This window comes from Anas platyrhynchos, chromosome 11, assembly GCF_047663525.1.
Source record: "Anas platyrhynchos isolate ZD024472 breed Pekin duck chromosome 11, IASCAAS_PekinDuck_T2T, whole genome shotgun sequence".
Classification (NCBI taxonomy): Eukaryota; Metazoa; Chordata; class Aves; order Anseriformes; family Anatidae; genus Anas; species Anas platyrhynchos.
Window position 1 is genome coordinate 16,199,234 of NC_092597.1, and position 26,154 is coordinate 16,225,387.

The 26,154-nt window shown below is 38.4% G+C and overlaps 1 protein-coding gene and 1 long non-coding RNA gene across 3 annotated transcripts; one reads left to right on the plus strand and one right to left on the minus strand.

Annotated features, from left to right (window-relative positions):
* Positions 1 to 4,496: 4,496 nt before the first annotated feature.
* CFAP161 (cilia and flagella associated protein 161) lies at positions 4,497 to 9,917 on the minus strand. The gene is made up of 7 exons (XM_027466400.3): positions 9,763 to 9,917; positions 9,542 to 9,631; positions 9,132 to 9,367; positions 7,819 to 7,903; positions 6,953 to 7,111; positions 5,816 to 5,889; positions 4,497 to 4,881 (listed from the first exon to the last, which is right to left on the minus strand). Exons 1-7 carry the CDS (start codon positions 9,823 to 9,825, stop codon positions 4,671 to 4,673), a joined length of 918 nt encoding a protein of 305 aa, XP_027322201.1. The 5' UTR covers positions 9,826 to 9,917; the 3' UTR covers positions 4,497 to 4,670.
* LOC140003409 (uncharacterized) lies at positions 6,953 to 26,120 on the plus strand. Of its 2 annotated transcripts, none has more exons than XR_011811957.1 (3): positions 6,953 to 7,057; positions 21,627 to 21,721; positions 22,673 to 26,120. It is a non-coding gene; the product is annotated as an uncharacterized lncRNA (long non-coding RNA). The 2 variants fall into 2 exon arrangements; XR_011811958.1 differs by having other exon boundaries at positions 22,676 to 26,120.
* The last annotated feature ends 34 nt before the right edge of the window (positions 26,121 to 26,154 follow it).

Genomic DNA, 26,154 nt, shown 5'->3' on the forward strand with positions numbered 1-26,154 from the left:
GCTATTGCTTACTGAGCATCTCTGCTATAGTTGTTCCTATTTGGGAAATAGATACAGGTATGGTCCCTGCCCCAAGGAGCCTATAATTAAAACAAGACCAGCATTATAGACACGTATATACTAGCTGGCCTGTAACTGGATGGTCTGTTTAGTTTTGTTTTGACGTACTGTATGAAGCAGCATTTAACAGATGTTGGAAAATGAGCTCTCTGAGCTTCTCATATAAACATACAGCAGAGATGCATGTGTATGAATTAATTTCATCAGTGAATGTGGGTATTAATGTCATCAAGCATTTTCTAATGCTTGCGCCTATCCTGTTGCACTCTGAGGCCTCCTAGCCAAAAAAATATAGAAACTTATTGAAAGAAAGCTGAAGTGACTCTGTCATGGCAATGCTTTCTAGCACAGCACTGATGATTCTGTTCTCTCACATGAAAGGCATTGCTTTGTACAAGCCCACCATTTGTCAATTGCTTCATCATATATCCTCCTTAAAAACAACAACAAAAAAAATTAAAAATATGTGGGTCTCTCCCTTTGTCTTTATAACAAGTTGCCCCTCTCATTATAAGCACTGCTACACCTATCACGCAAGTCTTGTAGTTGGCATTATTAGGGCTGCACATCTCCTGGCTGAAATAGCACATATCACAGCAAGGTGACAGGTCTTTCCAACCTTTACTCTTACCCAGGGGAATACAGTATTGGAATTAGGATTAGATTCCTTTTTACTGCTTCCAGGATGAAGCCAAGCCAGCATGAAATACAGTGCTTTTCCCTCTTTATACTGTATACAGGCAAGGAATCTAAGGGAGAGCAGGTTAGGCAGGGAATGGAGGCAACACCAGAACAGAAGAGAGGTGTAGGTGACAAAACAACATAGAGACTTCTTAATTTCCACTTGTATTTGATGCCTTCTGCACTTCATGTCTTATGTATTCCTCATCTGTGGCCCCCCAGTTTAGTTTTCATGCTTAAAATGTCTAAGTGTTCCTAAAGAATGTTTTAGAAGGACACTCCCTTCCATCCCAAGTTATAGCATTTATGCAATATTAATTTAGGGTGAGTGGGCACAGATGTTATCAAAATCACCCTCGTACCTGCCAACTCCACCAAAGTTTCCAGTGCTTGGATATATTCTTCCACTGCTGTGTGGAATTTCTTATTGTAATGTTCTCTCTGCTTTTCTTTTTTTTCTTTTCTTTTTTTTTTTTTTCTTCAGATATCCAGTTAGTAAGTCTGCATATGGCTTCCTCCTCTGACCAGCTGACTGAGCTAAAATAATACCTCCTGACAATCAAAAATAGAAAGCAGCCTAGGTACTGGTGTGATTAGAGTGAGGGACGAGGAACTTGGACTGAGTGCTAGAAGAGGACTTTATAACCCTTGCAAATCAGTAGGTTTGGGCTAGATGACATGGCAGAGGAGAAGTAATGTGAAATATGAGATGGGGGATCATGCAAAAGAGCAGGGAAAGTGAAAAGGCAGATGTATAACTGGATTTTCATTTTTCCAGTGTTACTTCTGTGTCAGTTAACTAGGAGGATGAGGGCTTTCTTGAATTCCATACTTCTTTACTTCAATATTGTGCTGTTAACATACATCACACAGCAAAACGTATGCAGATGCAAGTTCTTTCTATACCTCAGGCCTCCAAAAAGCTATATCAGCACAGCACTGAATCTGAACTAATGCACCCTGTCTCTTAGTGGGAACTAATAGCTCAGGATTAGCTTCATGCTAACAGCTTTTGAGCTGCCTGGAAGTGAGTTTTATCTGCCCACAATGTACTTTGTAGACCTTTCCTTACTGGGTGTAATTTGGAAGAAGCATTAAGAGCTTTCTTAAGACATTTTGCTTTTCATTGTTATATGTCAAAGTGCTTTGCAAATGAAGCAATATGAATCACTGTCCATATTTCATGGATTGCAAAACCAGCACAACCAAAATACAGTGCATGCCCTTAGTTGCTCAATGGTCGGGTCTAGAGCGTGGTTCAGATCTCCATTACTCCATCAATTACGCCACACTGTGGCAGTCACGGGATTGTTCAGATTCTGTGCTAATATTCAGTCCCATAAAGCTTTATATTAAATCCTGTGTTTACCAATAAATGTCCACACTGGTCGAATTAGAAACACTGCAGTGCATCCATGCAGCCTGATTTTTTTTCTAGTTTATTACCCACAACATCAAAGTAGAATTATGTCAATCTATTTTGAAAATGTGCAGAATTTTAATCTCTGTAGATTGGTGTAAGTAACAGCAGTGTCCCTATAAAAACATGCACCATTTGCTGCACATCAGTTTTCATATCTTTATGTAGAAAGTATTACTCTTTCTTCAGAAACATGCTTTTTCTGTATGTTTTTTGTTAGAAATTAATGTTCCAATTAATTTTAAGAAATTGATTCCCGGCAAAGCATGTATGTTGTACTTTCTTCTATCTGCCTTTGTTGCTTGATTTTATTTTCTAAAAAGATGATAAAACATTGATCATATTTCCTAGCCCAAAATTCAAGCCTGATTTCATCTAGTTGGTTTTTTCTGGCATTGTATCAAGAACTTATTTGAATGTAAATGTTTCAAGCTATTTTTACATGTGTAGCAAAAATCCTGCAGGCAATAATCACCCTTTTTAGACAACGTGGTGCCATCGTGTGGACAATATTAAGAAGTGTAAAAACAGTTAAAAAATGAGTAACAAATATCTGCATTTGACATCAAGAATCAGCTATACTATAAATAGATATCTTGTGATGTAAGAAACTTTGCACAATCTCTGGTCTTAAAACTGTACTAGGTCAGAAGAAAAACTGATAAGATAATCAGGAATTGATTCAATCCTGTTTATTTTCCAGCAGTTTGCACAGCACTTTCCCATAAGGTGCAGTCTGATCAAAACATGTGAAAGACTTCAAGCCACTTTTAATCAGCACCTAATTACAACATTGTCTACTTCTGCACTCATTTGTGTGTCTTTTTATGTCTGGTTTTCCTCTAAGACCATACAAAACTTGTTTTTGTGCAACCTGCATTGCTTCTCTCCCACACACAAATGCGCACACACTCACACAAACACTCCAATCCATAATGCTGGCCAGCCTAGGCTCTCTGCCCACACAGTTCTCATTTCTGCATGAGTTCACATGAAGCTTTGTTTCAATAATAGTTTTGTTTTAAGGCCTCTTGTTTATTACACTTAACTCAATGAAAAGAAGTTTTTCCAGATTTGAAATAGCTTTATCTATAGCAGACAGGTTAAGGCTTGCACGCATAGAATGTGATTCAAAAATTGTCCTCTGTGATATGCTTCCCCAGAGCAAATCTGCATGTCACAGAACATGTCTTTCACCTGCTCTAAGACACTGTATGACAAGTGCCAGTTAGCCTATCCTGCTATTAAATTTATATTGAATAAAAGCAAGAACTTCTAAAGTTTTCCCAGTTGGCTTGAAACAGGTCATCTATCTGGGACAGAGTTTGAAGTCATAAATGTTTGGATTGATCCCTTCTTTTGTGAAAGTTTCATATTTTTGTTTTGAACACTTTATGAACACTGAAGATTTTTGGAATGCTTTGTGAGAATGGACTTTTTAACTCAGAACTTCAATTATTTAGTTTGTGCAGAAAGCGCCTGCCATTGCAGTAAAATAAGAAATGGAATATGTATACATGTAACTGTACTAAATGGATATAATGGAATGCCAAATATTAAGAAGATTCTCTGTGGTAGTTTCAGCTCATAGTTGTGTCTCATGATTTGTTGATTTTGATGTTTAAGAAAATGTGAGTTCCATCTTTTAACCATTCTTGGGCCCGATACACTTTCATGTGGATTCTTTGGTGTCTGATTAGGTATAAACTGTAGTCTTATTGGGCAAATTTACAGGGTCTCTCATTCTTTTCCTATCTTGACATGTATGAGCTTACTTTTCTTTGAGAATTTCATCTTGCTGTCAAACTTGATTGAAATGATTATGGATTGAAAAATTCTGCCATTAGGAAGCAAATGGAACGTGGTGATGCATGAAAAAAGGCTCTAGGAAGTTTCTAGTCCTCATCGCTGTGCACTGCTTGAGTACTTGGAACTTAAATTTTTAGAGCAGACAGATGAAAGTAAAAATTCATACTTTTTTCTTAATTCCATTCCCATAAATTTGAAGCCAATCTTTAGATATAGAGATCGTACTTGAGATTTTTTAATAATTGGCAACATTACATTGTGTGGAACAAGCTCAACCAACAAATTTCTCTCAGATGATCTTTAAATGTCAAAGTGTCCCATAATAGCTTGCATGAGTTTGGGTTTTAGTGTTTTGGAAACTCTATGCTCATTCACTGGTTTGTTTTTGGAAGCATTGGTTACATACACTTGAAAGGCCAGTAATTTAGTGCAAATACACTTTATTTACTGATCTGACTTCTTTTGCCATCATTGAATGTGAAAGTACGAAAATGAACCCTTGTTGATTGACAAATTTTTTATGTCATGCATTGTTCATCAAACTTTATTAGTCAATTTTTGCCATTCACATAACCCTGATGAGTTGATGAGATTACATAAAATTATTAATGATAGACTTTCATTTCTGTTTTTAATTAAACATCTCTAATACTAAAATCTGAGCAGAAAACAATAAGAACCAGAATCTCATCAATCTTTGTCATTTGTAATCTGGGATTTTTATATTCTCTGTCTCTTGACAAAATTCTTTCTTTCCGATTCCCCCTGGCTGAGGGTCAGGTCTATCAATCATAGTACCATTGTCACCGGGATTTGCTGTAACTATTACCCAGTAATTCTTATCTTCTTCAACTCTATGGGAGTCCAGGTAAGTGTGACAAATTACTTCATATTCCCTTCCAAAATAAGACCTGCAAAGCCAAAGAAAAGGGGCATAGAATTAATATATACACATTCAGCAAGTCTGAATTAGCTGTAAGACATTCAACGTTTTCTCATGTTTTTCTTGGTTTATTCAGAAATATTAGCATGCACTTACAAAGATTGGACTCTTAATAGAAACACGTCTATATATCGCTTTGTTAGTCATTAATAACCTAGGAATGTGAAATTAAAGGGAAATGCCACCTTTCTAGTTTCAGAGCTAAAGCAGCCCCAACAGTATACAGCGCTGATACTGAGTACGTGGAAGCAGGTTAGGTTCTCTGCAGCCTTTTATATCGCCGTTCTTTTTGACTGAAGATGACTCCGGCTACTTAATCATTTCAGTCTCAGCCCTGCAGATCTTGTTTCATTCTCAAAAAAATGAAACAAATTCTCAGTCAAATTTTTCCTTGATTTAATGAGAAACAATTTTTATACTCCTTAACATTTCATCAATATTAATTCAATACATGCATATGAACGTGAATTGTTGGATTAACTTTCATTTATTTTGAGTCATGTGGATATATAAGAAGTATAGAATTGTATGCTGTGGTATTTATTTTCTGTTACTCCTCATACTTCTTAGCATACCATTTTTTCTTAGAAAAAAAATAAAATTAATTGCTCAAGATATTCAAAGGGAGAACCACCAAGACACTAAAGAAGGCTAGAAGCATTATGTGGTAGGAAATAAAAAGGAAAAACAAATATGAATAAGACAGCTGATTGTCTACAGGATCACAGTAGCACACATCACAGCCAAGAAATAAAACTGGGGAAAAGGAGAACGTGCATTCTGCATTTTTTTGTTTCTTTGGTGTATTCCTAAAGCAACTATCTTGCTTCTTACAGTAATTCTTGATGTACTGAGCTGGTGTATCATAATGGGTATTGCAGCCAGTTATAAATTATTCTTACCTTGTCCAAAAGTTCCTTGGAACGGCTAAGCTCCGATTAGTATGGCAATGAGTAATAATCACTTTAGAGTTTGCCTGGAAAAATAACAAAACCAAAACCAAAAGAGGGGTGATAGATACTTTTAGACTGATTTTAATAACTCTTATTCAAATTAAATGATTTACTTTACTGCTTAATGCAAGTCTGCATGGCTGTGTATCATGCTATAGATCGATAGTGAGGTATTTTAAGCCATACGTTCTCAATACAACCATCTTAACAGTTCAGACTAAACAAACACTTAGCCCTCAGATAAGACACAGTCTACTGTCCAATGCATTCTCCTCCACTCCCTTATGTTGGGCACTTAAATAATAATAATAAAAATAATAAGAAGAAAATAATGGAGAGTTATGCCAGTAATCAGGGTAATACTGCTTACAGTGGTTATTTGTCAGATGAGAGATCCAGGCGTTTTGGGGATACAGACTAGATCTGGACCCTTACATTTTACTTTTTTTTTTTTTTTTTTGGTAAAAGAATCTTTAGTCACCCTCATTTACCATCACTGTGAAAGAATATTCTTTGACAATTACGTAACTCTGACTGTGTTTATTAGTGAGCTGATTCATGGAAATGAGTCACAAATCAAGGCTGTAGTGGAACTGTTATATTTGTGATATTTTGCTATACACCCAGCACTTCAGGAAGCCAAGAAGTTATGTGGAACAGGAAAATATTGTATCCACTTAATGTTTTTACAACAACAAATTTGGAAAAGCATCCACTTTTCCACATGCCTTGAGGTTTATTGTTGTTACTTTTTGAATTTAATGTTCTTAAGCAATCAAAGCTTCCAATATTGAAAATGGAATTTAGTGCTCAGAAGTCCTGAAATGCAGATTCCGAGTACGCATCCTCCAAACAGTGCTCACCTTTGACACTTTTTGAAAAACTGAGCAAGTCAACCTCAAATGAGCACCAGATTCCCTGGTTTAAAAAAAATAAATTAATAAAAATCTTCCTTCTTCTCTTTCTTAAAATGAAAATTCATTAAAATTAATGAATAAAATGGATGCAACTTTCTTTTAAGTAGTCGATCTACTCTTTCAATTAAATACTTAACTTTTTTTAAAAAAAACATTTTTAATTTCTTACAGGAACTGGAGATCCTTCATATTCAAGACGCAGCTGTGGATCCAAGAAGGCAGCTTGCCAGCAAGTCAAATAAGAAAGTTCATCTGTCAAAAATACTTGCTGAAGGTGAGATTTTTTAGCAAATCTGATGAATGATTTATGGTCACTTGCTAGATAGAACTGTAAACAAAAATACATATTAACGACAATATAAAATTAAAATACATGTAATTCAAATAAAATCAGCACAAAAAATATCTCTTTGCTTCTGAACAACGTCTGTCAAATTGAAGCTACACAATTAAAACCCACAAAATAGTATATAGTGTTGATAAACTCATAAAGTAGCCATGCTATACTTAAACCAGTGAATATTAAAAGTGAATTTACATTTCAAAGATTTTCTCTGAATCAAGTGATAGCTGAGAGGGAAAATTTTCTTGTAGTTGTGGTGATTTATTCTGAGTACGTATATAACATGAAATGTCTATTTTGCCTTTAACTTGTAAAGGAAGCCAATGTTAACATTTAATAGAAATCTGCCTCTGAATGATAGAATAGTATGTTATTTCCTATAAAGACTATAGCTTTCTCTTCATAAGAAATGAAATCAAATGAAAGCTTTTCATCTTGGACTTTAAAGAAAAACAAAACTCCTTTATCAATCATTCAGGTTCAGTCCCCTTGGACTGACTGCACACCTGAGCTCAGACAAGTTGCATGAACTTTCTAATTAAGTATTGTTTGTCTTGATCTGTGTATGGTTCTTAATCTGTTCTGTAAGATGTTGAACGATGATACAGCTTGGTGTATATATATATATACAGTAACTAAAAGCATAATATCAGTATATGCTGTCACTGTCATTTGCAACTTTATTCCCTTACCATTGGATCAGAAAACCCTCCTGTTGTGCCGAGACCAAATTTTTGCCCAAATCTAATGGGTTCACCCACTGAACTTCCATCAACACTATTAAAATTGTAAAAAGAACAAAGAGAAAGTCAAGTATATCAGCTTTACTATTAGTTTTTGGTGTTTAAAGTCTGTGTTAACTGAAAAGGTATATCATAAATTATTTACTGGTTAAAATATTTAACAGAATAGAAATTCAAACTTTATTGATTACTTTTTATAATGCATTCATTAACACACATAGTGGAAAGATAATATCCAATGAAAAACTGATGGTAATTAAGCACTGAGGCCACCTTCAAAATATACTTAATACAAGCATCTGAAAAATTAGACTTAAAGCAGAACAGTGTTTGTCTCTAACTTAACACCTGTTCCTAATTATACATATAATTGATATTTAGTAATTGGGTTTATTACATCAATGTACATGCTGGTATATCCGTATTTTCAAAATGATTTCTGTATCTTACATGAAAGAATCACTAAATTAAGTGCTAGGCTTTTCTAAGTATATTTAGAGTAGAAACTTCTGCAGCTGATGAACTTTGTAGTTAGCTAATGAGGGATGTGAAAGCATGCAGTGCCAATGACTAGCATCAGACAGCTGCTGAGCAAAAGCACTTTGGTTGCATTTCTAGAAGGCCTAAATTTGGATCTTGGCATCAAAATTCTTTATTATGTCTAACTGAAAGTGTTTTGCTCAATCAGCATTATACAAGCTAGTTTGTACTCTTACACAATGTTATTTTTCTTAAACACATGCACTCAGGCAGAGCCTTCCACTGTTGAGCAGGGGCCTGTTCTATTTTGTCTCCTGCAAACAGCTGGAATCAAGCATGTCTGTGAGACAGAGTATGCTGTTTGATTGAGGGGTTTTTTTAGGACAACAGGAGTAGCAGTCCACTTTATAGACAGCAAAGGCATTGACACAAATTTCCACTTCAGAGACTTTATTTGCAGGAGAACAAATAATTTGGACACGTTTTGTATTCTAGAGCTCAAATATGACCACATTAAAAACAGCTGCAGAGCTTACCAAATGACACAGTGGACTTGATTCTGTTTTCACACCAGTTCTATGCTGACTTGAACTTCCTTAGAATCATTCACAGTAACATGCACAGCAGAAGCAAGTTTAATGCATGACCCAAGTTAGAGTGTTTCTTAAATATATTTTACTTAAGTTCATTTGTATTTTAGCACAATTAATTGCATATTTCTCAAAATAAGATATTGAAAGCTAATGGAATAATTGAAAACAATGTAGAGGAATGTACCAAACCTTAAAAGACAAAATGTGTTTCGACCCACAGGGTCTATGGTTTTGACGGCACTAACTCCACAAGGGGCTTGCAGTGACACAGCCGAATATATGGATATTTCCTCCAGATTAATTGCCAGCGTTAGGTTGCCGCACGCTCCAGTGTAATTGTCCACTGAGGATTCGCTGTCCGGGCTCAAAAGCATCACGGTGTCTCCAAAGCAAATAAATCCATCCTTAGACACCGACAGCTTTATCTAAATCAAAATACACATACTTTTATACAGAATTATCTGAACTTAGTATCAGCAGTATTTTAACCTATGAAATGCGAGCCCATAGCATTCTTCATGTGTAAAGCACGTTAATAAGCAGCTATGTTGTTCTATGCGGAGTCACAGAGGACTGACAAAACCTGCTTTAAAAATTACCTTCTTTAAAAGATTCTCTTCCAGCCTGCCTATTTTCTGCATTAACAGCTCCCCTCGGTCTCTTTTACGTATGAAATCCCTCATGCGGTCCTGTTTGCGAAGGAGAGAGATGGGCAAACGTTACCCAGCGCGAACAACCTGAGGTTTTGCAAGAAGGCGAAGAGGCAGGCGGGCTCCGAGGAGCTGGGGCGGGGGAGCGAAGGGCCCAGCTCCGCGGTTACCTCCTCCAGGACCGCCGCCTCGTTCCAGTTGCCCACCAGCACCCCGGAGCCGTAGGCGGCCATGGCGGCCTAGGCCGCGCCGCGTCCACCGTCGCCATGGCGACCGCGCTAGCAGGCGATTGGGCGCTGGCGGGGCGGAGGCCGCCAATGAGCGGAGCGTTCGTGAGGGGAGGGGGCGGGCTCTTTTTTCCCGCCGGGGCAGGGCGTTGCCGGGGTGTCCTGAGGAGAAAGAGCGCCAAGAGAAATGGCGTCGGGAGAGGGGCTCTGCCCCTGGCACTCCGTGGCCGTGCCCAGCGTGGGGGCAGCTGCGGAGCGAGCCCCTTGAACTCGCTCCCTCTTAAGGAGTGATTGCCAGACCCTAAATCTAGCAGGGACAGGCCACTGCCAGTGAATAAATAAATAAAAATATGTATGGCAGTGTGGGGTCCCTTGTGATTTGGCCGAGTCTGAAGGCAGGAGGAGGTCGCGAGGCTGAGCCCCTGAGCTTTGTGCTGAGGGGTTTCAGGGCACCTGCCTTGGTGCTTGGGTCTCCGTGGCCAGATCAAGGGCAAGCGTGCTGTTGGGGTGGCTGCATGTGTGTGGGGCACTAGACCAGCACCCGCTGACTTGAGGCACAATTTATCCGTTCCTCAGAGAACAGCGAGCCCAACATACAGTCTTGGAGTGAGCATTATTTAGAACCCACCAGTCTTACTGGCCAAAGAGTTGTTTCATCTCCACCTACCTGACAAGCACAAAACTAGCACTGTTGTGCTGCTGAATGTGGTGAACACTTTGTTTGTGAATGCTTTGGTTCTGTGATTATTTTACTTCTGAAGACAACTGTGGCAAAACAGGCTGTGTGAACATACTGAAGGTTTGCTTTCCAGACAATTTAAGCCAACAATTTTCAGTCATGGTGTAGATCCTCTCACAGGACGTTTAATCCCCATAGTAGTCTTAGTTTCCTTAACTAAGGTTTTCTTGCAAGCTGACTGTTGTAAGCAGGTTTCAAAGCTGGGTAACTTAAAAAGCTTAAGAGAAAATGGTGGTTGTTGTTGTCTGTTCTAATGGAAAGTGGGGCTATATGCTATCATCAGCCATCTTGGTCAACAGTTCACATTATAACCCTTTTGTTTTGTTTTGTTTTCGTTTTGTTCTGGCTCCAAAAGTTATTCAGCATATCCCAGAGCCTTCAAGGACGAAATAAATCTGTATTTGTTCAAATAGCACCACTCTGTGGTCAGTTGTGGTAAGCGAAGTTTTCCCACGTAGCGATGCTGAAACTACTTTGTTGAAACAGGGAGGAAACTTCGTTCATCTTGGCCTAATATCAAAAGTCAACAAATTTTGGAAGCCTAGGAAGTGATTAGAATTCTGAAGTTTTATCAGAAAAAAAAAAAAAAAAAAAAAAAAAAAAAAAAAAAAAAAAAAGAGAGAGAGATGGAAAAGATTTATTTTAGCTAATTTCCCACGTTATTAGTAATTTCTACTTACCTCTTAAACTGACATTCATGCTCTTCACAGAGCTAAGGTTTTGCTGAAGGTGACCAGTTAGTTATATTGGTATACGAATAGGGACCTAACAACCTTTAGTTCAAAATTGCAAAATCATAGGGTTTTTAGAGCTACCTTAGGTGCTGAGGGAGTTGGCGGATGTGATTTCCAAGCCGCTTTCCATCATCTGTCAGTGGCCATGGTCATCCGGAGAGATCCCGGATGACTGGAGACTTGCTAATGTGACCCCTATCTATAAGAAGGATCGTAAGGAGGAACTGGGGAGCTGCAGGCCTGTCAGCCTGACCTTGGTGCCAGGAAAGGTGATGGCAGAGGTCATCTGGAATACAGTCATGCAATGTACATGGGACAGATGGGGGATCAGGCCCCGTCAGCATGGGCTCATGAAAGCCAAGTCCTGCCTGGCCAATGTCACCTCCTTCTATGACCGGGTGACCCACGTGGTGGATGAGGGAAAGCCTGTTGATGTAGTCTGCTTAGACTTCAGCAAGGCCTTTGACACGGTCTCCCACAGTACTCTCCTGGAGAAGCTGGCAGCCCATGGCTCGGACAGGCACACTCTCTGCTGGGTTAAAAACTGGCTGGATGGCCGGGCCCAGAAAATGGTGGTGAACGGAGTGAAATCCAGCTGGTGACTGTCACCAACAGTGTTCCCCAGGGGTCAGTGTTGGGGCCCATCCTCTTCAATATCTTTATTGATGATTTGGATGAGGGAATTGAGTGCACTCTCAGTGAGTTTGCAGATGCCACCAAGCTGGGGGAAGTGTCGGTCTGCTGGAGGGTAGGAAGGCCCTGCAAAGGGACCTAGACAGGATGGGTCAATGAACAGAGGCCCATGGGATGAGGTTCAACGTGGCTAAGTGCCAGGTCCTGCACTTTGGCCACAACAAGCTCATGGAGTACGACAGGCCTGGGGGAGAGTGGCTGGAAAGCTGTGCAGAGGAAAAGGATCTGGGGGTGCTAATAGATTCTCACCTGAACCTGAGCGGGCAGTGTGCCCAGGTGGTCAAGAAGGCCAACGGCATCCTGGCTTCTATCAGGAATAGTGTAGCCAGCAGGACCAGGGAGGTGATCGTCCCCCTGTACTCTGTTCTGGTGTGGCCGCACCTCGAGTAGTGTGTTCAGTTTTGGGCCCTCACTACAAGAAGGACATGGAGACCCTGGAACAGAGAAGGGCAACAAAGCTGGTGAAGGGCCTGGAGCACAAGTCCTGTGAGGAGCGGCTGAAGGAGCTGGGGTTGTTTAGTCTGGAGAAGAGGAGGCTCAGGGGAGACCTTACTGCTCTCTACAACTACCTGAAAGGAGGTTGTGGGGAGCCTGGGGTAGGCCTCTTCTCAGAGATAATTAGTGATAGGACTAGAGGTAATGGCCTCAAGTTGCGCCGGGGAAGGTTTAGGTTGGAAATTCTGAGACGTTTCTTCTCAGAAAGAGCAGTCAGGCATTGGGATGGGTTGCCCAGGGAGGTGGTGGAGTCACCGTCACCGGGGGTGTTCAAGGAAAGGTTGAACGTGGTGCTTGGGGACATGGGTTAGTCAGTGACATTGGTGGTAGGGGGATGGTTGGACCAGATGATCTTGAACGTCTTTTTCAACCTTAATGATTCTATGATCTTGTGGATCAGTCTGTACTTAGTTACCTATAAAATTTGATGCGAATGTTACAGAAGTGTCTGTACTCAAAATATAATTGGGTACAGAAATTTCTTCATGCATCTCTTAGAAGGATTATGCAGTGACTATCCTTGTCACCAGGAAGGATTTCAGTTCTGATTGCATAATACTCTATGGAGGAAAAAAAAAAAAAAAAAAAAAAAAAAAAAACGTGCTTCTATACATTTTTAAGATGAACATCTTTTCTGCAAGAAAGTTTACAGACTTATTCAACTCCACTTGGTTTCTTTTTGATCAGATATGATCTGTGCATACTCCTAACAGATTTTAGCATTATTAAATTCTGTGTATAAAAGCTGTATTTGTGAAGGAATTGTTCCATGTTTTGTGTCTTAACTTATGTCAGCATACAAAAGCTTAAAGGTGTTTATTAATTATTGGAAACAAATACTTTCCTTTTTTTCCTCAAGTCTATATTAAATAAAAATATAGCCAGCGTGCTTTTGATATAGTTGAGGAGATAGATGAAACTGCACCATGGTAAAGAAGTGACAACCTGACCCCTACTGTTCTAGTCATAGTTTTTTCCACCTATTTTCCTTTTTCCTTTTCTGAAAACTGGATGGTTGAGAAGACCTGAAATGTCATATAGAGCTGTCTAGGTCATTCATTTATGTAAAATGCTAGGCTGGTTAAAGTTTTAATTGCTTTAAGGTTGTCAGTAAATCGGGATAGGTTGTGTTATAAATACTTTAATACATAAAATGCATTGACATATGTCAATAGTGCAAATTAAAGTAGTTCAGTCTCCTTTGGCAGAAAGAGCAAGGTCTATGGATGTGAACATAAATTAAATCCAAGAATGATGCAGGTCATCTGTATTTAGAGGAATTGACAGAACATTAAGTAAATCTGTAAACTCTTGCACTCATATACCTCCCTATTTTGTGGTGGAAAACATGATTTTTTCTTGCATTGCTGATGTTTCACAACTTCTGAAATTCTTTTCATACTAAAAAAAAGTTCTAAAACAATGTTTAATCATATGCAGGTTGGATGAGAATATTTTTAATACCTGCCTTTTCTGCCTTGGGAGAATATCTTTTTTTCCTGTTTTGCTTTCTTTTTTGTTGTTGCTTTTTCTGTTGAAAATTATGAGTGTGCCAAATTTGATTACCAATACAGAATAAATAGTACTACATAGGAGTAAATCACGTTCTTCAGGACTGTGTCTCCTTTCATTTTATTACTTCACACTAGTATTGTGACACATGCAATAAATCTGACCATAGCTATCTTTTTTCTTTTTTTTTTTTCTGTTACTTGTTTTTTGGCTATTAAAATGATTAATCTGCTTGTTATTAATATAACCACAGTTTCTTATTCTAGCCTATTCCCCAAACACTCATCTGTTCACAGCACAAAAAGAATTAAGTATTTTATGCACAAAGATTTAGGGATTGTTGTTGTGCCAGATGCTTGTACTGATGTCTCCCATTCTGGCAGTGAATTTCCACGTGGAGTTTTCCTGTCACGCTTGTTGCTGAGGAGCAACCAACCTGTTCTTGTAGTAATTTCTGAAATGTTAGTGCATTTAGCAGGCCTCTCAGTCTACCTCCTGCAAGGAAGAGGTGCGGGATGCTTGTGTGTTGTTCTGGCAGTAGGTATGCTGATATGGCTACACAAGGGGAAATTTTCCCAGTATTAGATCTGATCTGGCTGAAGACATCTAAAATTGCTACAATAGCTCCCTTGGGGCTTTATAACCAAAAAATACAGTTAGAGAGACAAGAATATATCTAACACTGTCAAACACTTGCCAGTTATAGTTTGGATTGAGTTATCCACGTCCCTGTGGTATTTTCATTCTAAGGGGTCTTTAATTTAGGCTTGTGCAGAGCATACTCTTTTGAGAAGTGGTTATAAAAGTGATTTTATCTTCAAATTGAGATAATTTTATCTTTAAATTGAGCTATTTCATCATGACTTGTCATCCTGGATATTTGAAGATTTTCTCCCCTGACTGGCTGAATCTTAGGAGGTGGTCTTGAAAAACCACTAGAGCTCTGAACCGCTGAGGAAAATGTTGTCATTTTAGGAATAGTGAATTATGAAAAGAATAAAGAAATATTAAAGTATGCCTCCAAGAAACAACATTATTTTGCAGAGATGCATATTAACTCTGAAGAAGCTGGAATACTTTTGTCAGCAAGCAATAGCTTAGTTGTAGTCTAAGTCACAACTAAGCTGTGTTTATCACATAGGTGAAAGGTTTATGTTAAATTTGCAGCTCTTAACATACATGGTATGATCTCAGCTGGCTCCCTTTAAGTACTTTTTACCGGGGATATATTTGAAGAGACTTCTGTTAAGTGATGTTCCACCCTACTTCCAATATATTGAGTGCATTACACTCACTAACTACAAAGTTCTGTCATCACCCACAGTCACTGACACAAAATCACTGTGGGTGAGGCGTGGTCCTATTTATAAAGGGTGGAAATCAGGTCATTGTCTCTCTTGTTTACTGATCTGTTTAAACTTTGGTTTCCATGAAGACTCATGCTTGAGATTTTGAAATTTGCTTTTTGTTAGCTTTTTTTTTTCATGCTTGTCTGATGGAAAAAAAAGCAAAAACAAACAAACAAAAAAAAAACAAAAACAAAAAAAAAAAACAACTCCATGTCTTTATGTCTTTTAGTCTAAACTCTATGACTTTAGCTGACTTTAACTTTTGGGGTTGTTCGAGCTGGTAGTCCTGCCACTCTGAACCAACTGTTCTTGAAACTGAAAAGTGACATTTTTACATGACCCCTTGTGAACCCAGCTGATTCTGTTTCTTCCCACTTTAGGGCTATCTATAGGTAGTGCTAAGGGTTGCCTCTGCTTCCCTTTTTAGCCTTGCCTGCAGCATAATCCTTATCTTCTATGGTGAATCACCTCTGTGCATCAATCATTGCCCCCGTTTCACTCCTCTCCTTTTGGATTTCACTTCCCTGTGGTGATAAAGTTAAGACAGAAGACTCTCTGTTCCATTCCTTTTCTTTAGTAGAAATACCTGCTTCAATCTCTTGAAGGAAAGTAATGATGTTGACAAATGACACTAGAGGTACACGTCAGTCCATCTTGAAACCTTTGCTAAATTTGCTTGTTGGAAACTGCATCCCAATGGGCTCACGTGAGAAGATCGTGTTAGGCAAGGTTTAGAGAATATTTAGAGAGAAATGCTAGTGATCAGAATACTTCTGTTTTGGTTCAAATGAATCTATGTTACATAAAATGCACTATTAAAAAACAGGAACAGAAACCGGCCTATGTATTTACACCACAAACAATGAATCAGTTAAATATTTCTGGCATAACAAAAAGGAACATGATGAGAATCTCTTGTCCTAAGGGGAACAGAACATGTGTATTGTGATTGTTTTTAACATTTTCTGCCACCATTCCACTATTTATGGTTTTGATTTGGATGACCTTACTCTGGCAGTGTATTTATGTCAGACATCACAGCCTACAGAAAATATTTTATATGTCTGAAGACTCTGGCAACTGTTCTAATTTGAGAGACTGGACATTTTGGTATTTCTTTGTTGCTATAGGTCATCATCTATAAATTAGCACTTGGTTGTTTTTCTTTGAGATGTGGGAGGGATGGTATGTCAATATAATGTTGGGAACTCAAGGAACAGACAGCCCAAATAATGTAATGACTGAGCTACGCTCAGTTACTAAAACAGTCATTGCAACGTGTAATGCATTTGCTAGTCCAAAATGAAAAGCTAGATCATTCATTCCTTGAATACCTGTTTTGGGGAGGAATAACATTTTCACAGAAATCACTTCTAAGTGTTGATAAGTGTCCTCCTGTTTGTTCTTTTCAGTGGAAAGGAATGGTATGGAATCAGCCATTTTTCTCCAAGTTTTACAGCTGGGAAAAAAAAAAAAAAAAAAGTGTAAAAGCAAGGGTTGGAGCTCTTTAGAAAGGAGGCAAGGTACCTGTAAGCAAGAAAAGTACTTTGTGCTCTGATGAGCACATCTCTGGTGTGTGTGTGTGCTGTTCACGTAGACAAGTGGGCAGCTTCCACAAGGGGGTGTCTGAACGCCCTTCTTAGTAAAGGGAGCCCAAAATTGCATTTCTGTCCATTATTTATACGGAACCCTTGGCTAAGGTTCACATTGGAAGGGTCCCTAAGAAAATTTGTTGTTTCATCTTGGTAGGAATTTTGGTAGGAATTCCTGAGAAGTATGTAATATCAAATAACGGCAGCAGTTGCAAGGCTTTTTTTTTTTTTTTTTTTTGGCTTATTAACTTTCACATGGAAAGTCAAAGCCTGATTATCTTTGAGCAACCTAAAGTGATCATAGCTGTAGGAAACAAATGAAAGAATGAATTTAGTGATGTAAAAACCAATGGGCTATATTGAATAAGAAAAAGAGCTAGCAGATTTTCTTCTTGCAAGATGCACCACTAACGTAAAAAAAACTTATATTTGTATATAATGATAATAAAAGAGGGAAGATATTTGTATTTAGCTCCATTTTATGTACTCTTTTGACATTATGAACTGTTCTGCCTCTTACAGAGGTTGTGTAAGGATGGAGTTCTCTATGAAGAACAATCACCAAATCCACAAACTACTTTTTAATCTATGTTGATCCTGGCAGCAGTCTTTGGCAAAACTTAAAGTAACAGCAGCATCTTAGAGAAGATTGGTGTGATTTCTTATGATGTAGCAGGGTAAGAAAATGATTCAGTTGGGTAAAATTTGAGATAAAGAATTTCTAAATAGAGATAGCCATGCAGGAATGCAACTTCCAAGTCTTAAGAATACACACATGCAATTAGAGCAGCACTGCAGGTTTTTGTGTCAACGTATTAGTGAACACACAACACAAGAAACATCAAAGAACTGTTGAAGAGATTTTAAGTGGTGATCTTGGCCACTTGTGTATGATATGACGTTGGGAAACTGCAAATAAATTCAGAAAGGAGGAGGATGATTTAGCCTTGGGAGACCAGCTGGATCTGAACACTGGCAGAGGAGAGTGAAAAGCTTGCCTCTCAGTGGCTGGAAGGAGGAATAAGTGGCATTCTTCTGATTCTTTTAGACTCGGCATGAAGAGAGAATCAAATCTGACCATGTGGTTCTGGTTGATAAGGAATGCAATAGTTATCAAGACAGAAGGAAGCTTTAGAATAAACATTCCTTTTTTCCACTCCCCTTCCCTTTTCTTCCATTGTTCTCCTCTCAAATACCACTTTATTTACTTTTGCTACCTCTGAAATTGTTTTCTTCATTCATTTACTTCTTTTCCTAATCCCATATTTCATACAGTCTGTCAAGGCTACGTAGTCCCTAGAGCCTTGACAGGCATTTCAGATGAGCCTCTACTGTTTACATGTATTTTTGCTGATACAAGTTCCTTCAGGTACTTACTGAGTACAATGCATGCTTTTGTTATTTTATCCATTATGTTTTGTAACTTCTTTTTTTTCTTCCCTTCTTATGCCTTAGTTATATCCTTTCTAAAACTTAGACCACATTAAATATGAGTGAGAACAGAGCCTTAATCTATTCTAAAAGTTATATTAAAAACCCGTGATTCCTTGCATGTATTTGCAAAGGTTTATATTTACAAAGCAGCTTAGCATGCTAATTTACTACTAAGGTTCATTGTTCTCATTGTTTCATTACCCTGGCTGGAGGACCAGACACTTGTCTAATTTATTCATCTGTTGTACCATGTCCAGTTAGTGAATTTGTAATCCTAGCAAAGGCTGTCAAGTGGGACAAAAAATAAACTAGATTTGTCTTCATGAAGTAGTAAAGAACAACTTTATGAAACCTTTTTCACCTAAAAGACTACTAAATGTAATGATCTGCTTGTAGTGCATAGCTGTGTTTACTTCCAGACATGCTGAAGTTTACCTAGAGGAACCTCAGCAGCTCTGAAAGGCAGCTAATTGTCTCTGTGTTTTAAAGGTAAATAAACTGACATAGGGTGAGCAACTACCTTACAGAAATTGATAGTGAATTTTGAATTTCTATGAAGAATAGAGAAACCCCTGTAGAGTTTGAAGGCTCTCAAGGTAACAGTGATTCTCTGACTGTTTTCAGAATGGTAGCGGGAAATGCTAGAGAATTGGTATTACTATGATTGGTGAGACAGGTTGATAAATTTTTCATTTTTTGGCCAAGCATAATACTTGAAGCTAACTTCCATGTGTTAGCGTTTTCATTCTTAGGATTACTTGCAGGCTAGGAAGAAGCAGCAAGCTTGTGAGAAAAAATATTTCCAGCTCAGTTTTCTTCCAGTATACTTCACAGTCATTCAGTGGTTTAAGATATGCATTTCAGTATAGGATGGCTAGGTGGCACCTGGAGCTGTCCAGAATTTCTTGTTACAGCTGCAGCAATGCTGCTTTATATGCTTATACCTGTCAGTAGCAAAAAATAAATATAGAAAGCAGACAATTCAAAACACTGGAATTAAAAAAAAAAAAAAAAAAAAAAAAAGAAAAAGAAAAAGAAAAGCAGCATCTTAATTGTTAGAGTCATGTTTGTAGTCCAGGGAATCTCGTAGTGGTTTTACCATTCTTCTCAGCCACATGTTACTCTCATGTCTTCTTGTGCTGTCCTAATGCTCAGGCTCTGACATGATGGTATATCCTAGATATTAGTATATTTTCTGGAAAAAAAAAAAAACAACTGACTTGCATTTTTGACTGTCTAAGCAGAGCAAAGGTCTAGAGATGAAGTAGACACTGGAGGTGGAGACAGAGATGTATGGCCATGGAATCATAGAATATCTGAGTTGGAAGGAACCCACAAGGATCATCGAGTCCATGTCCTTGGTAACCAAAGGACCACCCAAAATAACAATAATAAAAATCAAAAAGGGTAAAGACAGAAAGTTCAGAAAACAGAGGTGAAACGTATAAGCAAAATTCAAAGAGGAGATGGAATATGATGACTGTCAGGCAAAGCAAACGATAGTTCCAGAAACTTCATGGATACACTGGAGAACAAGACAAGGATTTCAGGAAGAGGAGGCAGTGAGATGGATTAATTTTTGCCAATGTGGTGGAGAGCAATTAATGCCTTAATGATTTATTTTTTTTTTATAACAGCCTATATTCCAAAGTCTGGCCCTTGGAAATTGGTTTGTGCTGTAGGTTGTGCTGATTATTCCTAGAGATTTGCTGAGGCAGGAGTAGGAAAATATTTTTTAGCGCCAGTCAGTCCTGCAAATAAGTGTTATAGCACCACCATGTAATTAATGCCAAATGTGTCATCATGCCTTAGTCATTGAAAGGAATTTAGGAGGGATGCCTGCTTTCTCAGTGAATGCTGAGAACAGTTAAATTATGTTAACAATAACTCCTCCTTCAATATTGTGACAAAGGGAATAGAATATATATTAAACTTGACTCAAAAAAGGAGGAGAGGGAAGGGAAGGGAAGGGAAGGGAAGGGAAGGGAAGGGAAGGGAAGGGAAGGGAAGGGAAGGGAAGGGAAGGGAAGGGAAGGGAAGGGAAGGGAAGGGAAGGGAAGGGAAGGGAAGGGAAGGGAAGGGAAGGGAAGGGAAGGGAAGGGAAGGGAAGGGAAGGGAAGGGAAGGGAAGGGAAGGGAAGGGAAGGGAAGGGAAGGGAAGGGAAGGGAAGGGAAGGGAAGGGAAGGGAAGGGGGTCCACTGTAGCGAAACCTTCTCCAACTGAATATATTTACTCTTTTAGACCTGCTCTAAGGTAGTGAAGTACAAGCAGTTGTACAGCCTTATGTCAGTTTGCACAAGCTTTGTCTTCATGGAAATTTCTAAGGTGGTAACATAAAAGGGCTGTGCTATATGGAAATTTTTGTTACATATATCACATCAGTCTGATGTGGGCACATCATCTTTAGACCTAAAGAGTAAGCCTATTTATTAATGCTGCATCCCTCCAAGCTGTTGTCCCTCAAAGTGATGACTCACTCATTGCACTCAATGATTCTTAGAAACTGCAGCAACGTATGAGTAGCGTGTTGCATTTTCTTTGTTGTGCTTATTGCTTTAAATGTGACGTTTTATTCTGTGAAAGCACCTGGAGCCTGAGACTGGACTGACCAAATTAGTGAGCTCATGCAGTGAAGTTAACCTAGCCAAATGAGAAGTGAACATAAATATCTTTAAAGCTTTTCTCCTTGCAAAGTTATAGAATGTTTGTTTCAAGTGTCCAAAAAGCAGAACTGAGGGGGTTTTGTGCAATTTCTGTGTGTACTTTTCAGTTCATTCATTTATCTGTAGATCTGTTGACACTGAATTCCTACGTTACTCTTACATTAAGTCAATTTTTATGCAGTTTGGTTTCTTGTACTTATGAGTACATCGTCTGTCTTTTCTTCTTCTGAAAAAAGGAAGTCATTCTTAAGGAGTCATTTTGTGAGACCTGGCCATTCTGAAAAGTAAGAATAAAAACAGAAGACATGCAGACTCTGAATCGTATTGGTTTTCTTTCTGTTTTTCTATTTAAATGTTCACTTTTATGTCAAAATCAAATATTCTCAAAGTTGCAGAAGAAAGGAATATAAATAACGTAATTAGCTTTTTTAAAGGTTGTTTAAAAATGTTGTCATCAATGTCGTACAATGATTAGTATGCACGCTGAACAAACTAACAATTTGAAAACCCACAATCTCATTAATTTTTGGTAAAACTCCTGTCAGTTGCTGATCTGTCCCTGGAGTAATTCACTAACAGGCCTCTCCATTTTGCAGATTGTTTTACTCCAGGATTGTTCAACATCCTAAACTGCTTTTAGTAACAATAAACGAAGTCTAGTGCAAGCAGTATCTCCTGTTAAATAGTTCAGGTATGCTAATGTAAATATTTTGTTAATTGCTTTTTTGTTGTTTTTTGTTTGTTTTTGTTTTTCATGTAAGGGATTGAACTGTAGTTTATCCACTAGTTGTGTAATATCTATCAACTAGTACCACTCCTGCATGTACCTTCTTTATTTTACTTCCAGATTCTGGAATAATATTACCCTGGACTAACTAATTTATGATCTAGACAGTTATCCTGCTGGTGTCTGTAATTGTACAAAGTCCAGCTGACACAGGTGGAGGGGCGATAGGGCCAGCAAATTGTACTGTGCAGCTGCAAGAGAGCCATGTGGGAGAGGAATTGACAGGAGGTGATTTGGTACAGGTTTTGAAATCATGATCAAATATCTGGGAAGTGCCAATAGGTGATGATACAGGGTCAGAGAAAAAAAGGGTTTTTAGAGACTTATCTGCAATAGTGTTTTGGCTTGAAGTCATAACATGGTTTAGAAGCAAATCCCAGTGCATTGGATTGATTTGCAGAATAGTTTTGGCATATGTGAGCTAGGCTTTTCCTGGAGAAATCTAAACAAACGACTTCACAGTGGGTTTGCACTGCGTTTGCTTCAAGCCCCGATGAGGACATTGCAGCCTGTACCATTGACTGGTCCTTTGGCTGATGTAAAACCACATGTGTGGGAGATATTTAATCTGGGGACCAGACCAAATCTAATCCAAAGTGAAACCCTAGAAAAACAGGTTGTGGAGGCATAAAGGCCTGAGAACAAATTGTTTTGCTCTACTGATGCATTCCTATTGTGCTTGTATTACTTGCTAATGTGGACATAACATCTGTTGACAAACTGGCAATTCTTCAATTCTATTTTTATGTTTTATTCTAAGAATTACTCCAAACCCCTGTTTTAGTGCTTTCTGGTAGCAAAGCAACAGCTACATCTGTTTCTGCAGACCAGATTAACCACCCACTTTCTCTTTAGCAGGAAGTCTCCAGCAGAAAGATTTGAGTCCTCCACCCAACCATAGATCGGGAAAGGACACACCAAACCTGCCCTAAGTTCCCGGACTTAAGTGTTTGGAAATTTCACTCTCGGAAAGATTAACAGCGCAAAGACACAATGGAACCGGGTCATCCTCGCGATTCCCATACGTATCACTCATTCCCATGCTCATCATTCCATTTTCCGTCACATTTAAGGGAACAAAATACTGCTAGGCAGAAATCAATCTGTCCACACAGGAGCTATTTTTAAAGCTGTGTTTCGAATAGCACATGCTTTTTCCTGAAATGTGCTCAAAGATGATTGTTCGTGTGACAGAGTGGTGTGTGTACACGTCATTTCTGATGGAGGTTTCAGAGTTCAGAGAAAACAGGAGTTGTTCAGGATCTAGCACTTACTAAAACGGTCACTATGCCATCATTTGAACCTTTAAAACTTTGGTGTATATAACAGGAAATAATGCTTAAATCTGGGGAAAGCAACAGGCAGTTAGAGCTTTTGTATCTGGGAAGGATTTCCCTATTTTATATGTGCTTGTAAGCATGGCATAAATTGTACCGAAACCTGTGGGGCAGTTGTAATGATTTGCATGTCTGAGAATTTTCCACAGTGACAAAAATAGCAGGAATTTTATTTTTAAAACTTTTATAAAGTGGTACCTAATCTGATTGCAGGGGCAGCTTCTATTTCTACCCACTGCATTCATGTCTGTTAAACTGTAACATTCCCCAGTCAGATGTGTAACATTGCTTCTGCTTTTCAAGGCCAAATAAATCATAAAGGGAGGGCATAACAACTGGGTCTCAAGAGGATGACTTTCTTTCTTTCTTTCTTTCTTTCTTTCTTTCTTTCTTTCTTTCTTTCTTTCTTTCTTTCTTTCTTTCTTTCTTTCTTTCTTTCTTTCTTTCTTTCCTATTTCAAAGAAAATGAGCAATTTCTAATCTTATTCACAAAATTAATCTGGATGTAGGATCTGTTTGCATCAGAACAACACTGGTGTGAGCAGAAGTTCCAACTTAAATTTTATTTCCTTCTGAGATTACTAATTGAAATACTTGAGAATATGCTGTCTATTGTCATCAAAACTAGTTTTCATTTCTAGTTTTAATGAAATATAATGAAACATAACTAGTTTTAATGAAAATAGCTGCAGAAACAAGTCTGAAAACACATGCTATTTGCCATCTGCTATATTCTCATCCTTGAACTCATGGCTCACAGCTATTTTCTAGTAGTGTTATACATTTATTAAGATTTTACCTTTTTCTCTGGCTACTGCAGAAGAAAAACAAACTGGCCAAACCTCTCTGGGTGACAGACAAGAGCAGCATGAAGAAAAGGGAATGTATGAAATGAATGCCCTGGACTGGGGAAATCAACAGATTGCCCAGAATCACACCTGAGACAAAAACACATCATGGGACAACAGAAGGTCTGAAACTCTGCTGCAGTTGAGTTTTACTCAGGATATTTTTATTTATTTATTTTTAGTTCAGTTTTCATACATATATTGTAAGAAACTTATGTCAATGAGGATTGCTGTGGAAAAGCAATTGCCTGCAGAACCATCTGTTTTTCTATTTGCCATCTATGTAGAAAGTGAAATTAAACTTATCTTTTTTTTTTCTTTCTGAATACATATTTCATTACCCAGTGACACAAGTACTTCTAGCCTTTAAAACCTGCTTCTTTGTGGTTTTAGATTAATTTCAACAAGAAACCAATTTACTTATTGATTAAAGACTCTTATAAAGCAGGATTTCTTTGAGTTTTGCCATCTTGGACCCTAACACCTCATACAGCATGATGCTTGTAACAAGTATGGAATGGAAGTAAATTATAATTTGAATTTCAAGGCCATAAGTTTGTTTTCTTCCTAGGCACCTGTTGTTCCTTGGCACTGCTGGTCCCACCAAGCCAGAATGCAAGTTTAGAAAGATTTGAGATTTCTTTAAAAAGAAATCTAAGAAGCCTAACCATTGTGTAATGATGTATGCATGGTGATGGAAGACGTGATGCTACTGGGAAAATAATTAGTTCTTTTAGTCCTCTCATAATTAGGTTTGCAGCCTTCAGGGAAGAGCTATGGTAAGAAAATAGAGAAGTGTTTCTAGAAGAAGGAGGGGAAAAAAAAACAACCTTGAAACTCTTTCAAAAGTGTGGACACAGGAAAAATAACTATTAAATTATGAGCTTAATTAATATCTAAATATAAATGCTAACCTGGCCTCTATCTACAGTCTAAAAACTCACTTTCCCATATTTTGTGTGCTGATAGGAACTGGAGACAGTTTGCCGAATGGACCTTGAAAGCTACCAAAAACGCCACCCTCGCTTTCGTGATGTGCTTCCATGTGGAAGCAAAAAAAACTGCTCGGTAAAAATCACATCATGATGATGTCCAACCTATACACCTAAAGCTGGGCACAGAAAGATGAGAAGACCCAGTAGTTCCGTTACAGGGGTTTCTGTTCACACAGATCTGTTTCAGAGGATTTGAGCAAGCCAAGGAAAGACTGATTAGCCCAGGGTGTGGTGCAGAGCACTAAGGTTTGCGTGGTTCCAGTAGACCAGGGTCAGCAGCCTTGCAAGCTTGCCAGGCAGTATTTTCCTTTCCCAAATTAGTAGTTGAGTGTGCCAGTAGAAGGTTTCCTGGTTAATTCTGAACTGTAAATTGAGGGAGAGCCAGGTGCCCTGCCTTCCTCCAGAGCCAGAGAGATATCAGTAAGCCCGTAGTATCGCAGTGCCACCAGCTCAGCAGGAGCCCTGAACCCCTGGGTGCCATACGAGGAATGTGTCAGCCGCTCTTTGGTCAGCGTATTCCAGAAGTCAGACTTCTGTTGCAGCATCTGGGTTTACACAGAAAGTTTTGCTTTTCTGAAATCTAGCTGATTTAAAAAGCAATAATGCTGTGGGTGGGTGTAACACCAAGAAGGGTACATGTATGCCATAGCCAAAAGTACTTTCTCACTTTGAGACATCCTTCAAGTACAAAAAAGAAGCAAATTAATTCTGATACTCCTCTACTCTTGGATTGAGACATCAGCAAAGTTTCTTTTTCAGTTCATGTTTATAAGTCATTCAGTATTCATGTGACAGAAATTCTCAGCCCAGTCGCTGTCAGGCACTCGTATTTGTTTTGTACGTGCATAAAATGATAGCTCACAGCATTTGGGGGTATGGAATAAATGTTACGTGTTGCATTGCTGTAGTCTGCTTCTAATATTAGAACAGAATGAGCAGCTCACTTCCTGGAGGCATCGGCAAGCTTTATTTGCAAATTTTTTTCAGTGGTATCAGACATGTGGAATAAATTATCATAAATTGCTTGTGATTAAATGTAAAGTACCAGGGTGATTTGCAATAGTTAATCCTTTAATTTCTGGGGTCTGTGAAGAGCAAATTAAGCTGAAGACTGATACATGACTGGTTTTCATTAAAACTAATGCTCTTATATTATA

What these genes read in the sequence shown, in the direction of transcription:
- CFAP161 (XM_027466400.3), bottom strand. Translation starts at nt 9,825, where the DNA reads ATGGCCGCCTACGGCTCCGGGGTGCTGGTGGGCAACTGGAACGAGGCG. An exon ending in AGGCGGCGGTCCTGGAGGAG is followed by an intron (nt 9,632 to 9,762) that starts GTAACCGCGGAG and finishes CTTCGCAAACAG; the next exon opens with GACCGCATGAGGGATTTCAT. An exon ending in GAGGGTTTTCTGATCCAATG is followed by an intron (nt 7,112 to 7,818) that starts GTAAGGGAATAA and finishes TTTTGTTTACAG; the next exon opens with TTCTATCTAGCAAGTGACCA.